The following is a 15,752-nucleotide window of genomic DNA, read 5'->3' as shown; positions in this document are numbered from 1 at the left end:
GCTGCCTAGCCGCACATACACCCCGAAGGGAGAAGTGTGCTCAGGAGCTAAGGAGCGTAAACACAGAGTGACAATACTTTTTGGAGCCAACTCCACCGGTGATGAAAAGCTGCCGCCGCTTGTTATCGGCAAGTCGCTCAACCCGAGGTGCTTTTGGAATGCACAGCTCCCGAGAGATTTGACGTACCACGCCAATAAAATGGCGTGAATGACTGCAGCACTCTTTGAAGAATATGTCTGTACTCCTGACCACAAAAAAGCAAATGACAATCGGAAAGTGTTGTTCATATTGGACAACTGTCCCGACCATGGAAAAATTGACAAGTTGGAGGCAGTCACACTGGAGTTCCTGCCGGCTAACATGACGTCCGTGCTCCAGCCGATGGCCCAAGGAGTCATTGAGATTGCTCGCAAGTTCTATAGGAAGAGCTTGCTGCACTGAATTTTGTGTTCTCACGACAATGGTAAGAACTACGAGATAGATTTGCTGGGTGCAGTCCACCTCATTGCCGAAGCCTGGCGACAAATCCGTCCATTGACAATTGTGAATTGTTTTCTGCACGCAGGATTTTCTTGGGCCGAGAAATCGCTTGAACCGGACACTGACGTGTTAAGTGGCTGTGATGAACTTTGCAGCGAGGTTCGCAAGGCAAATAGCTGTGCCAGCGGTGCCGAAGACGACGAGGTCATTTTTGAATAGTACACTCTATATGGACTAGACATGCCCGTTACCAGAATGCTATCTAACACCAATATCGTTGAAATGGCAGTGGATGATGAAGATAATCATGTTGGCGACGAAGAGCCTTGGGAGGTGCCGACAACTGCTGAAACAAGAAACTTGCTGCGCTTGCTCCGCTACGCAGCTGAATGCAGCGGCAGCGACGAACAGCCATGCGATGCGTTCAGCAGCTCGAAGACGCTTTTCTTAGGCCGAATGCAAACGCGAAGTAGGCAAGCATCACCCATTCTTCTTTGCAAAATAATAAAATTGAGATTTTCCTGCGAATTGTTTAGCGTTTATTACAAAAGCTCCCATTGTGCACTGGAGCATTTGTTAGTACTGGTTGTTATGGGCTCTTTCAGTGACGCGGGCACTGAAATTTTCGGCATGTTGCTCAACTAGAAACTCCGTTTATTTCGATCGGATTTTACAACTTTGAGTTAACAAGGGTTTACTTGCATTTGTGTTTGGTTTAATGGCACATAGGCAGCTAAGGCCATGATGTTTTAATGGCACATAGTCAGCTAAGGCCATCATGCACCAAGCACAAGGTATAGGAACATTTACTGCAGAATTTTAGACAAATGTGAAAAATTATCAGTGGTGTATATGGCCTAAATCGCTATTTTTACTATCTAGTGATGCCAAAGGAAAGACATTTCAAGAATGGACACTAGTAAAAGCTTTAAAGAAAGTCTGGTAACCTCTGCAACCATCCTTGCCTGCACAAGGATATCGAGGCTCCAAACCAGTCTAATAACGACCTCAGCCTTCTTCTCAGGAATGAGAAATTGGCTGAGGTGTATCAGTGTATAGAAGCACAGGGTTAGAAAATTAGTTTGTGAAGAATACCGGCAAAAAACCTAAAAAGATACGACGTAACAACCCGTGTATCTTCGCCTAAAATCAATAATGGATGAAAACGAATGTGTTCTTTGTAAAATACAGTAAAATATTTCTTCCTCGGTGATTCAAGTTTTCGGCATGAGAATAATATGTGGTTAACTGTAAGTTCATCTCCGCACTTCTCACAATCAGGTCTGCCCTCTTTTGTAAGTAGGAAGTTGTGCGTGAGGTGTGTGTGTCCAATACGGAGACGGCATAAAATAACTTCGATGAAATGTTCTTGGTGTGAGCATTACTTCCATTCTTCTATGATGGGTTTTACTAAGTGTAGCTTATTACTTCTTTCAGTGTTACATTGAGGCTGTCATTTATCTCTGATTTTACCAGCTTCATGTCATCTTTGTATGGAATGTCCACTTTCTTTCTTTGTTCCAAGCTTTTGCAGCACATGCATCCGCCTTCTTATTGCCTGTGATTCTGATGTGGCTTGGCACCCAGCAAAATCTTATGTCTTCTACCTGTGTTGTGGCTCTTTTTATGTTATGTATGATGTCACCAATAAAGAGGTATAACTACATTTCTATGGTGAAGTGAGGTGAGTACGTTCCGAGAATTAGTGTAAATGATATTATTCTCAATGTTCTCATTTTAATTTTTTCTACAGTCACAGAGACTGCGTAACACTCAGCCGTGAAAATGGATGCTGACTCAGGCAGCCGTACTGTTACTTCCGACGTAGTGTGCAGATTTTGATCTAACAGCATAAAATGCTCTGTATTCTCCGTATTTTTCGTTTAGGGCTAAATATTCTTGTAATATATGCTCATGTGGTGTTTGTTTTTTCTGAAATTGTGTTAATGTGAAGCCGCACACAGAGGGCAGGCAGTACCAAGGCGGGAGTGGGTCAGGTTTGTAGGCAATATGTCCATTACATCTAGTTCTTGGCATTTCTCTTCAAAGCGCAGAAAAAGTGGTCTGATTGCCAGAGGTTTGTTGGTAAACAGTGTTTGAGATAGGCACTTTGTAACTATTGGGTAGCATATGTGTTTTGGCATGGAACGAATTTTAAAAATGTATGAGCATGTGAGCATAGTTGTGTCTGAGTGATAGTTTGTTAGTTTCAACATAAAGACTGTTTATGGGCGACATCCTGTAAGCACCAGTTGAAAGACCTAAACCTAAGTAGTGCACTGGGTTGAGTCGTTCAACGTAAGATGGCCTTGCTGAACCATACACTATGCAACCATATTCTAAAATGGAACGTATGACTGGGTTGAGTCGTTTCACGTAAGATGGCATTGCTGAACCATACACTATGCAACCATATTCTAAAATGGAACGTACTACAAGCAATAAATCTGCAGAAGCCATACCCTATCAGAACTACAGTGTTTGCGTGAAAGGACTTTCAGTATGTTCAAAGACTGCGATGCTTTCTTTTCCAGTGCGTTTATGTGGGGCAGGGAAGTAAGTTTTTTATCGAAAGTTATGCCTAGGGATTTGTGTTCATTGTTAAACGGTAACTGGGTTACGTTTAGGCATAGAGTGGGATCTGTCTGTAAGCCTCATTTGAGTGAAAAAAGTAAGGCCACTGTTTTCTGTGGAGAGAACTGCAAACCATTCTTGTCTGCCCATGTTGCCAGTTTATTTATTGTAAGCTGTATTTGTCTTTTGCATGTACATGCTATCTGAAGATCGTCAACATAGACAGAATACATAATGGACCTTGGGATTATTTTCCTAGTAGAATTCATTTTTACTACGAAGAGTGTTGTACTTAAAATACATCCTTGAGGCAATCCATTCTCCTCAGTAAAATTCTTTGAAAGGATTGAGCCTAGGCGCACATGGAATGAACGGTTGGATAAAAAAGCTTTTAAGCAATTCAAGATACTGCCTCGGATGCCAAGTTCGGCAAGATCTTGAAGAATCCCAAACCTCCAGGTTGTGCAATATTCCTTTTCCAAGTCAAAAATGATTGCAAGACAGCGTTGTTTGCGTATAAAAGCATCTCTGACAGCACCGTAAAAACTGCGTATATTACGAGGTTTTTTAAACATAATTAGCGTCCTAAATTTCCACCTCGTACTATTTGCGGATCCGAACAAACATTTTCAAAGTTGCTCTAAGTTTTGGTTTGGTTAGTGAGGCGTGGCTACGACTTCGCTTTGCTATTGGCGTGTGGCTACAGCTTGGCTTCGTTCCTATCGACAAACGACGTCACAATGTCGTTTCTTTATTGTTTATCCGTTGGGTGTGCCCGGGGTTCGTGGTGTGCTGTGTGCCTGTTAACAATGCACGTGCTCATATGTAAGCCACACTTCGAGAAGTGGATGTTTTTTTGGGAGCAAGACGTCAGGGTCTCGAAAACAGTATTTGGCTGCTTTCAAGCGAAAAGTGATTTTAGCTGCAGAGAACATTGGCAACACTGCGGCCAGGAAGCAGTTTGGTGTCGTCGAAGGAAGCATTCGTAGATGGTGACGGCAGAAAGAAGCCCTTTTCGCATGCAGCGAAACGCGACAAAGCTTTTCGCGGAGGGGAGGATAGGAAAAGGCGACTGCCGATTTCCCCCGGTCGGGTCAGGCCGGAGGTGCCGTCTAAAGGAAGCTGGGGCCAAAGTGGTGTGTTGCCTCCGCCGAGGGGCCTTAAAGGTCCAAGCGCTCGGCATCGGCTCAACCACCAGGAACCACGCACGGTGAAGCGTGGGTGTTCGGGTCTGTGGTGATGCACTTTTCACCATCATACCCTTGTGGGGATGTCCCTGCGGATGCTCGGGAACCCCTGGTGTCGCCCCTCACCAACACCTGCAAGCTGCAGACGCCCCCTTGTGAGGAGCTCAGGAGACAAAGAACGGCTTAGGGCGGCTCAGCAGAAGGTGGCCGTGAGACGTTCGTGCGTCGACGGCAAAGCCACGCAACATGACCTGGCAAGCCGCAGAAGTAGCAGATCAGGCGGTTGTCAGGCGTGCGCCAGGAGTTTCCCAGTTGAGCAGGTAGTTGATTATTATCAGGCGTGCCCCAGGAGGCTCGCAAATGAGCAGGCGGTGAAAGCAGCGGGTTCTCGAACGGGATCAGGAGGCGGAGCATAGGTAGGTAGGCGAGGTCGCGCAACAACGTCCGCATGTGTCACTGGGGCTGCAAGAGGTGTGGGCTGAGGGGCTTGAGGGAGAGCCTCAGTGACCTGTTCTTGAATGATGTCCTGCAGATTTAGAGTTATGTGTGGTGATGGCTCTTGATGACCGTGAAGTAAGCGAGAGCTGCCGAGCAACTTCTTCATGGATGAAGCTCTCAATGTGTGGCAGGAGCGATGACTGGTCTCTTGCATTGTTCAGGCCAGCAAGTGAGTCGACGTTTGTGCTGTGTTCGCACGTCAAAGTTCTCTGCTTGCGTAGTTAGTCAAAGCTCTGACATAGGCTGACGACTTCCGCGATGGTGCGCAGGTCTCACGCCAACAACATCTGAAAGGCGTCATCAATGCCCTTGAGAGTATGCCTGATCTTGTCGGCTTCGGACATCTGTGCGTTCACCCCCTTGCACAGATAGACGACATCCTCGATGTAACTCGTGAAGTTCTCTCCCACCTGTTGCGACAGCGCACACAAGCGCCGTTCGGCACGGAGTTTTCTGACAGCCGGACAGCCGAATACCTCTGAGAAGTTTGTTTTGAAAACGGATCATGATGTGATGTCCACCTCGTGATTCCGATACCACAGACTCGCCACGCCCGTCAGATAGAAAATCGCATTGTTCAGTTTGGTTTCCGCATCCCACTTGTATGCGCTCACCCGCTCATCAATGTGAGCCAATCCTCAACATCATGATCATCCGTGCCGCTGAAGATAGCGGGGTCTCGCTGGCGGAGAGAACCAGCACAGACGACGGCGGCCGGGCTCACTTGTACAGCTTGGTGGTTGGCATCCGAAGGCATAGCGGTAGGTGGTAGCGTTCGGCTGCGGAGTTCCAGGGCTCTCGAGAGGATATTATCCGGCACCTGCACCAAATGTAAGGTGGGGTTTATTCAGAGAAGCTTCTTAACAGGAGCAGGGCCAACAGCAGTCCGAGGTCAGCTAGTCCAGCCAGGAGTGTGCACCAGGCGATGGCCATGTGGCTCGTGCGTGTGCCCGCCGTCTCCCTTACACCCAGAACAAAATCCTCTATAATTCGTCCTCGGGTGTCCGTTTTTTCACTCCCCCAGAATGAGGAATGTGTGTTAAAATCACCAACTACCAAATAGGGCTCTGGGTAGCTGCTCTAAAAGATCAATTCATGTATTGTTAATATGAAATTAGGGTCAAGGTATATACAACACAGTGTTATTGTTTTGTGAGCGAGCAGAGTGGCTGCAACAGCTTCAAATTAGTCTTTAGTTTTAGCTCACGAGCCGGGACGCAGTTTTTTACTATGATAGCAATGCCACCTGAGAGCCAGCTTGCTTTCTCTCAGTCGGGGCGAAATACTTTATGTTTCTTAGGTACATTTGTGTTTTTGGAACCCAAGTTTGTTTCTAGAATACATAAGGCCACGGGTGAGAATGAGGCTAAGATGTCTTTTATATTGCTTAAGTTGTTAAATAATCCCCGACAATTCCAGTGTATTAGGAATGCCATTATGATTTTTTGGGGCTGTATTTTGAAATATTATCGTAAAAACCGGAATACAGGTCAAACTTTTTTTAAAAAAACCATGGTGAAAAGTCGACCCCCGTCGTATATACTGGTCATTGGCAGAAAAACTACGGACGTCTTGCAACAATGGGCGGCAGAACTCAACAGCCTCCATCACCATCGCCATCAGCAGCAGTTCCGCCGTTTTGCGTTTCCGTAGTTGCAAAGCTATTTTGGTTAAAGGCTGCTTTTTCAAATTTTATTTCAAAATGAGCAGAAGCCGACGGCAATTCACCGTCGCCTTCAAGAAAAACGAGACTGAGTACGTGGAAATTCACGATAACGTGGCGGCACAGCGTGAATTTGCAGTATCAGAAAAGAGCATTCAGTACTGGCGGAGGCCGAAGCTGCATATTACAACTTGCAGCAACCAGAAGAAAACATCTCGTGGGCAGACCGCAGCGCATCCAGAATTGGAAGGAAAGGTTGCGCTGCGTGCAAGATAGCTGCCTGTGACTGCCGAATGCATCAGCGTGAAAGCAGTAGAGATCGCGCGTGCCTCTAGACTCACGAGGGCGCAATTCAAGGGCTTGCCATCCTGGGTGCGGCAATTCATGAAGCGGAAAGGCTTTGCTCTACGGCGTCGAACTTCTGTGTGCCAAAAACAAATACGTGGGTCGATGGGCGCACGATAGTGTTAAAAAATTGGCCAGGTGTACATACGAGCAGCATTTAAATGAAAATAAATACTGTGGCCATTATGCAACCTGTCGAGTTGCATTTGTTTCAAGGTAAGGGCGTCTGCCGGTACTTTTGCCACTGAAAAATATTTTTTTCATTTTTAAAATTAGTTAGTAGGGGGGTCAACCTATATTTCGGTCGAACCTATAGTCCGGTTTTTACAGTAGGTCCCTATTTCTTTGGGGTTATTAGGATTGTTCCTTTTTTTTCTGTCAAGAGAGCTCCGCTGCCGCTGCAGCGGAGGTGAGCTCGGTGTTACGTCTATCGCCTTGCCAGAGGTTCTCGCATGCCGCGAAGAGCCCACAGGTGTACTGTTTGTAGGCCTCTCCCGACTGGGAGAAGCCTTACGGGCGGCTGACCCAGAGGCCAGTGGGCCGTTTTTCGAGAGTGGCAGGGCAGCCTTCGCTGCGTCTGCCTGGGGCGCGGATGGCCCTGCCTCAGGCTCACTGTGTGTGGCCTGGGCAGATGCCAAAGCCTGGTGTGGTGCCCCGCCCCGTCGCACCACATTGGTGAAATTTGTATTTGCTGTGAACAAGAAAGTTCCCTGAGTTTGTGCAAATCTTTTCTGTGCTTCCTGGAATGTTATGTTCTCTTTAGTTTTTATAGTAATTATTTCCTTCTCTTTCTTCCAGGGTGGGCAAGACCTAAAATATGTGGGGTGGTCCCCTTCACAGTTAGCGCGCTTTGGTGCTGCATTGCAGACATCGGATTCGTGTTCATTAGATGCATATTTGGCAAAGGTTTGGCGGCCACGACAACTCTGTGATATATGGCCAAACCTTTGCCACTTGAAACAGCGGCGAGGATTGGGGATGTATGGTCGGATTGCTATTTTCATGTAACCTACTTCTATGGTATCAGGGAGTTGGCTGGAGGCAAAAGTCAGAAGTAAGTGCTTTGTTGAAATTTCTTTGTCAACTTTTCTGATTTTTATGCACTGTACATCAGTGACATTCTGGTCCTTCAGACCGTCTAGCTAATTTCTGCTTCTGTCAGAGTGAGAAAGTCTTGTTCTGAAATCACGCCTTTGACAGTGTTAAGGGATCTATGTGCACTAATGGAAACAGGTATTTCTCCAAAGGCCACGATGTTTGAGAGCTTGGAATGCTGTGTTTTGTCTCTGATCTGGAGGAGTAGATCACCACTGGCCAGCTTCGTCACCTTGTAGCCAAGGCCTAATGATTCTGTGAGTGATTTCGAAACTAAAAAAGGGGAGATAATTCTAGCTTGATTTTTCAGGTACCTCAATGTGTACGACTTGGTATCTGGGGAAGATTTCTTTTTTTTTTTAGCAGGAACTGCGTAGTGACATCGGTCCGCCCTCGTTTATGCGGGCGACCATTTGTTGAAGAAAAGGAATCCATAAAAAAAAATTGTTTTTCAGCTGCGGTAGCACCCACCCACCACGAAGCCCGACATGGGGACGGGGCAGGAAGTTGCAAGCAAGTCCTGCCCACGTCACCGCAACTATAACCGAATATGACGAAGCTCAGGGTAGTTGGTCACACAAGGTTAACCCTCGCTACCAGGAAAAAAGGAAAAACCAAGAAGTGAGTAGGAGACAGGAGAGTTGTGAGAAAGAGATAGGAAAGTGAAAGATGAAGGGGAGGGTAGGAAAAGGCGACTGCCGATTTCCCTCAGTCAGGTCAGGCCAAAGGTGCCGTCTAAAGGAAGCTGGGGCCAATATGGTGTGTTGCCTCAGCCGAGGGGCCTTAAGGGCCCAAACGCTCAGCATCGGCTCAACCACCAGGATCCCCTCTTCCCCGGACACGGCGATGCCGTGCATGGCTAGGCGCGGGTGCTCAGGTCTGTGGTGATGCACTGTTCACCATCATCCCCCTGCGGGGATGTCCCTGCGGATGCTAAGGAACCCGTGTTGTCGCACTCACCAACATCTGCATGTAGCAGACGCCCTTGAGAGGTTAACGAGGGTTTACTGTATTTGGTCCAAATCCTGGTTTGCATCTTTCTATATAAAACAAATGCTTTGTTTTTTACTTGAATATAATACAAATGCTTTTTTTTATATTCAACCAAAAACCAGATGATTTTGCTGCCTTATTTAAATAACACAGTTTAAATTTTGTTGAAATCTTAGTTTACACATTTCTTATTGCAGTTTCCCAAATGTAGTTTTGTATTGGACTGGATACTAGTCATGTAGGCTATTGGTCTGAAAATTTCGTGCAAATTTTCCATGAATGAGCAAATAACGCTTCCTTTGACTAACTGAGCACAAAGTGTAGAATTCTGGGTGTTCCAAACTCTCTCCTGCACCACTACGCAAGACACGAATGCGCGAACTATAACTGCACCGTCGAGCACTAAGCGCTCCCCCGTACATCACCAGACCAATGCCGCGACCACTAATCGTGCAATACACACCGCGAGCAGTGAGTGGCGATGCGCGGCCCGCACACTGCTGATGTTGCAATCCCTAATTGTATGGTACGCACCGCGAGCAGTGAGCGGCGGTGCGCCGCATGTGCATCACTAACGTCGCAATCGCCAATCACACTGTACGCACCGCGAGTAGTGTGCTGTGGCCACATAGCCGTGAATAAATCATGTCTATCATAAACAGATCTGATTGAATGAATTTTTTAAGCTTCTGCATACAAATTCGTTTGGATGATACCAATTTTTTTCACTACCCCATGAGATTCGTGTCACCAAGATTCTACTGTAGTGTGACGCGATTTCTCTCTTTCCACACTGATGCAGTTGGCACGACACTTGGTTGCAGCTGTCGCAACAGCTGCATACACGGCATGGCAACAATGCATCTGTACCAGTCAGTTCAAATGGCTTAGAAAAGAAATACCTCTTAAGAGACTCAGGCATTCCAGTAAGATAAAATGTATGCAGTGCCAATTAAGAGCCAAAGAAGGAATGAATGATATGTAAACATAAATGAAACTCCTATAAGCAGTTTGTCAAATTCACCACTTCAAAGCTGCTGTCTGCAGTGAAACCTCAGTGCCCCAATCGTAGAACATTGATGACACATTCACAGTCTGTCAGAAATACTTGCACGGTCAGCATGCTCACGGTTTGACATGGGCACACCTTGCCTTGCATAGACAGTGGCCCATTCACAAAGATTTAAGCTGAATTCACATTTGCAAGTTTAGAAGGGAGTGCGACGACCAATTCCCACTACCGGCAAGGAATGGATCAAGAGGACAAAAGTTCACATTATAAAGTGAATTTTCCTGTACGGTCTGGCTTGGATGAGAAATGTTGGTATTGACTGCGACTGGCAATGAGAAGCCAGATGTAAGAACACATTTCTGTTCATTTTCAAGGTGCATCTGATTGGTTTAGCAGTGTGCGATTCACTCGGGGCTGCAAGGCTGGAAAATCAAGACGCATGCACCCATCCCCCGACTATAACTTTTCGACCAAAACAGTTGCACAACCGCTGTAACTCGCTAGGGTGAGAAAAGTTGCAAGGGTAGAAAATCACGAAACATGTGACTGTCCAGCACGAGTCACTTTTCAACCGATGCAACCATCTGCACTGTAAATTTTCAATCAAAACAGTCGCACAACCTCGGCACATGTGAGCACACCTTAACAACAGCAGAAGAAAGGACCACTTCCCCGAATGCCACCATTGTTATGCTAGTCTTATGAACAACCATATGGTGATGCTATAGGAGAGGTACTCACGCTGGAAGTACACGGGGAATTCATTGATGTTGTAGAGGGTCAGGACTTGCTTGTGGCTGTCCTGGTGCTCAACATAGAAGTCAATCTGTGATGGGCACACCACCACGGGCATGCGGCCCGCTGGGGCATGCCGGCCAAGCTCGGCGGCCATCAGGGGAGGCCCCCTGAATGCCTGGAACAGATCACCTGCAGAAGCACCACCCATCAGACAACTCACTGCTGCACCGTTTGTTGCACATTACTTGCACACTTCATACACTTGGCATACAGAGCAAAAGCTTTGCCAAAACTGTTGTCAGGAGTACATGAAAGCAAGAAAATAATAATAAAAGGGGTTTCTGGCATTGGTACTGGCGTACAAGCACAGGGCTTGAAGTACACTCCACGCCACCGCAATTAGTTTCACTGGAATGCAGCCAAGAAAACAGGTTTTTCAGCGACACCATTCTGCAGTGTTTCTTCTACCGTCGATGAGCCAAGCATTTAGAGTAAGTAAAAAAAATTACATAGCATACATCCATAGCACATGCCAGACTCTGGGACACCTTGTAATGATTGATGTCAGGTTGAAATTTTAGGCTCGACTTGAAGGCAATGGTTGGTTCAAGTTCGGGTGTGCAGTCACATTTGAACCATGTATTTGTTACTTTTTTTTCTTTAAAAAAATGCAGGAGTATGCGAATACAGTGGAACACCGTTCATACGTTTTTCACCGGACCGCGACAAAAAAACGTAACAGCCGGGAAAATGCAACAGTGAGGAAAGGTCCGAAAATTAATGAAAACAGTGCAGCTTTGCCTTGAAACAATTTATTTCGACATCACGTGAGCTTAGGTCTGAAAAAAATCGAGAATGGTCGATTGCCGTTTTTTCCGCTCGCTGGAAAACACCATGCGTTTCTCGATGGCCTGGAAAGCCCCATTGCTCTCAGCGTCGCTTTTAGGTGCGACGTACCTGCGGAGGAGGTCCAGAGCCGCGACGGTTTCTCCAAAGCTCGGGTCCACCAACTCCCCGGAATCATGCGGCTCGTGCTCCTCGTCGTCATCACAGTCTGAGGCTTCACTCGCGACCGAGTCTGCAACGATCTCGGCGATATTCTGACACTCGGACGTCATGACACCAGCATCCACGGTGACGTAGTCGTCATACGTGACTCCCGTGGCACCCAGCGCATTCAAAGCTTCACTCAGCTCTTGATCATGAGAGGCTGCTTCCGTGGCAGTTTCCTCTCTGCCGTCCATGCGAAAGCCACACCGCGCGAAGCAGTGCTGTGCAGTTGACGCGCTCACTGCAGTCCACGCTGAAGCGACGTAGTGCATAGCGTCCAGTATAGAAACGATCGTAGGCTGGTGTCCGCGATCAATACGTGCCACACAGCGCTTTACGATGAACTTCCTGTACGAGTGCTTTAAGTTCTTTATGACGCCGGTATCCAACGGCTGCAAGTGGCTTGGAGTGTTTGCAGTAAAAAAAACAAGCATAACGTTCTGAAGAAACGACGGGTCTCTCGGGTGGGCAGCACAATTGTCCAGAAAAAGGGCAACACTCCTGCACTGGGAGCCCATCTTGTTGTCGAAGTAACGAAGAAATTCTTCGAACAAAGAACCCGTCATCCATGCATCACTGTTGCTTCTATAGTGACATGGCAGCAGGCGAATGCTCTTTAAGCATCGTGGGTTTCGGTATTCTCCGATTACCCATGGCTTCAGCTTGTCCGAGCCATCCATGTTGCCGCAAAGGAGCACCGTCAATCGTTCTTTGCTGCATTTGCCTCCGTGGCATGCTTCGCCCTTCAGGCTTAACGACTTGGATGGCTGCACCCGAAAGAAAAGGCATGTTTCGTCGGCATTGTAAATGTCACGAGGCTCATACCCCTCAATTATGGCAGATAGTGTGGCCTTCCAATCGTCGACTGTTTCCAAGTTTACACTTGCTGGTTCCCCGGATACCGTCTTATACGCGATGCCGTGCCTCTTCCGGAAACGGTCGATCCAGCCATTTGACGCCGCAAAGTCACTGATGCCCAGTCGGTCCGCTATTTCCATCGCCTTCTCGTGCAAAATGCTGCCGTCGAAGTTAACACCGGCAGCGCGAGCTTGTTTAAACCAAGTAAAAAGCGACTTGTTGAGGTTTCCATACTTGGCGCCACGAGCCTGCTTAGCTTTCGGGCCGAAAAGCGCGGCATTCCCTTGTATCTCGGCACGCTTCGAGACGATGCTGTTAAGCGTCGAGGGTGGCAGGCCAAGACCCTTGGCGATGTCGACTCTTTTCCGCGCTGGCTGCCTGTTGTTACGTCTCGCCTACGACGCGCGGTATAGCCGGCGCGGATGCAACGGACGCCGCGGCTTTGTTCAAAGCGGCGGTCATTTGGACCCGTTCATCGCTGCCGCAACGCCTCCCGCCAAGCGCGTCCAGGCAAGTTTCAGTGCCACGTGTCGTCGTGCGTGCGTGTGTGTGTGTGTGCATGTTGGTGCCCACGCTTGTCAAAGCGCGGCAGCCGGGGAGAGGAGCTCCCCAACTGGGAGGCGAGGAGGTCTGACCGGCGCCGGCCTGGCGGACGCGCCCGTCACGTCTGGACATGTTGAAGCGTCGCCGTATCGGGCGCCTCTTCCCAAGCCGTTCCCTCTTGCCCTCGACTCCGAGGGTATAAAACGCCGCTGCCCCGGACGCCGAGGAGAGACTTCGATTTCTTCCTTCGAGTAACGTGGTCGCCCTGACCGGCTGCTCTTTTGCAATGCCAGAATAAACAAGTTGTTCTGTTGCCAGTCGACTCATCCTTTGCCGGGACCTTCGGATGTTTCCAGCTTTGCCCTAGGCCGCCAGGCCAACGCTACCCTTGGGGCTTGCAACCCAAATGCAACAACTGGTTGCCAGCGGTGAGATCCCGACAACGGAGGCCAGCAGCGAAGATATGCGGTCAACTGTATGCTGAGCAGCACAACGACCATCCGGGAGCAGTGCAACGAGCCCTGTGTGATGACTGGTTGCCTGCAGCGGAACGACTGCGCTGAATTCGTGGCTGCGAGGTTTGGTGAGTGCGGGACTTTCTTCTTCTGAGTTTTGCCAGGCTTTTGTTAGTGTCAGAAACAGAGCTGGTAATTGTGTTGTCGTTGCTGAAGGGTTAGTTTGCGGCAAGACAATAGTAGGCAGTAGAGAAAGCAGCATTCGGAGCAGCCATGGATTTGAAGTCGTTGCGCAAACCGAAATTGCTGGAGCTTGCAAGAGAGTTGGGTCTGGATGTCTCAGACAAACTCAGAAAACCAGAACTGCTAAGGGCTATTCTTGAGTTGGAGGCTGAGGATGACGAGCTGTCGGAATGCCTTGAGACCATTGAGGAGAGGGAGCAAAAAGAGAAAGACGAGTGCGAACGTAAAGAACAAAAAGAGAAAGACGAGCGCGAATGTAAACAACAAAAAGAGAAAGAGGAGTGCGAACGTAAAGAGCAAAAAGAGAAAGAAGAGCGCGACCACGCTTTAGAAATGAAGCGTCTCGAGGTAGAGATGGAACGCGCTCGTAATGGAAGTCAGGCACACGGTGCAGGAGAACGGGTATCGTTCAAAATGACTGACCTGATGCGGCCGTTTAAGCTTGGAGAGGACATTGGTTTGTTCCTGGTTAACTTTGAGCGAACGTGCGAGAAGCAGGGGTTCTCTCGGGAAACGTGGCCACAGCGCTTGCTCACTTTGTTACCCGGCGAGGCGGCCGACGTAGTCGCTCGCTTGAAGAGAGAGGAGGCAGAGGATTTCGACCAAGTGAAATCGAGTCTGCTAAAAAAGTACAGGCTGTCAGCGGAGGCGTTCCGTCGGAAGTTTCGGGAAAATGAAAAAGGCAGAAGCGAGTCATATACAGAGTTTGCCTACAGGCTTATGTCAAACATGCAGGAGTGGCTCAAAGAAGAGAAAGCGTTTGGTGACCACGAGAAAATTCTGCAGTGTTTCGGGCTGGAACAGTTTTACAGTCGGTTACCTGAGAACGTGCGGTACTGGGTCTTGGATAGGCCAGACGTTAGTACAGTGGCTAAAGCCGCCGAGCTAGCCGAGGAGTTTGTGACGCGTCGGGCTCGCGGAGCTAAGGACGGTCAAAAGGGTGAATTTGGCTCCAAGTCTGAGAGGCCGAAGTTCACACCCATGAGAGCAAGGGGGGACACACGTAGTGCGGATGCGAGTGAAAGCAGTCCGACCGAACGTAAGGAGACGGCGGCAGCCGAAGCCGAACGCAGAAAGCGGTTCGAGACGAGGCAAGCGCGCGTGTGTTATACGTGTCAGAAGCCGGGTCTCTTTTCGGCGCAGTGTCCAGAAACAAAAACAAAAGTCGTGTTTTTGTCATTATGCAGCACTGACGAGAACATGAAGCTTCTCGAGCCTTACATGCGAGACTTCCTCGTGAACGGGAAAGAGTGCCGAGTGCTTCGTGATTCCGCAGCTACAATGGATGTAGTTCACCCCTCTTACGTAGAACCCGATATGTTCACGGGCGAGTGCGCATGGATCAAGCAAGCCGTGGAAGCTCACAGCGTGTGTCTGCCCGTAGCAAAAGTGGTTATTGAAGGACCTTTCGGAGCAATTGAGACGGAGGCCGCAGTGTCATCTATGCTGCCCCCCCAGTACCCGTACCTATTTTCGAACAGGTCCGATCACCTCCTGCGCGAGAAGGGGCTTTTGTTTGGTGAGGCTAGCGTTCAGGCCTTAACCAGATCGAGAGTTCGGGAGCTCGCTGCAAAGGCGGTAGTTGCGGGGCCGACGTTGTCGAACAATGAGAAAGGGTCGGAGGCCCAGCAAGCTGATATTCAGAGCACGTCCGAACTGAATAAAATTGAGCCTGTAGCGCTGAAGGCACCAGGTACTGGAGAGGAAACGCCCGACACGGGAAAGTTAGAAGAGCTATCTGCAGATTTGCTCATCGCGCCTACGTCCGATGGACTTAATAGGTTGCTAAAAGTCAGCCGGTCGGCTTTGATAGCCGAGCAAAAAAAGGATGGCAGCCTAGAAAACATGCGCTGCAATGTCAAAGAAGGTATCGCCAAGAAAAATGCTCGTTTTGTGGAAAGAGGTGGGGTCCTGTACCGGAAGTATCTAGACCGCAGAGGAGTCGAGTTCGATCAGCTGATCGTGCCTCAATGCTACCGTCAGGATCTGTTGCGCTTGTCGCATGGCGGTTCGTGGT

The 15,752-nt window shown here is 48.5% G+C and overlaps 1 protein-coding gene across 2 annotated transcripts in view; it reads right to left on the bottom strand.

Moving 5' to 3' along the window:
• The window catches only part of LOC144124520 (motile sperm domain-containing protein 1), a 91,712-nt gene that overhangs the window by 57,961 nt on the left and 17,999 nt on the right, over positions 1-15,752 (bottom strand). For both annotated transcript variants that reach the window (XM_077657242.1, XM_077657243.1), the window contains exon 2: positions 10,590-10,775. In XM_077657242.1, the coding sequence (XP_077513368.1) occupies positions 10,590-10,740 (151 nt within the window). In that variant the 5' untranslated portion in view covers positions 10,741-10,775. The remainder of the gene's footprint in view (positions 1-10,589; positions 10,776-15,752) is intronic.

Source organism: Amblyomma americanum, chromosome 3, assembly GCF_052857255.1.
Source record: "Amblyomma americanum isolate KBUSLIRL-KWMA chromosome 3, ASM5285725v1, whole genome shotgun sequence".
NCBI classification, from domain to species: Eukaryota; Metazoa; Arthropoda; class Arachnida; order Ixodida; family Ixodidae; genus Amblyomma; species Amblyomma americanum.
Note: the sequence above shows the minus strand (reverse complement) of the source record. Positions and strands in the feature narration are given on the sequence as shown.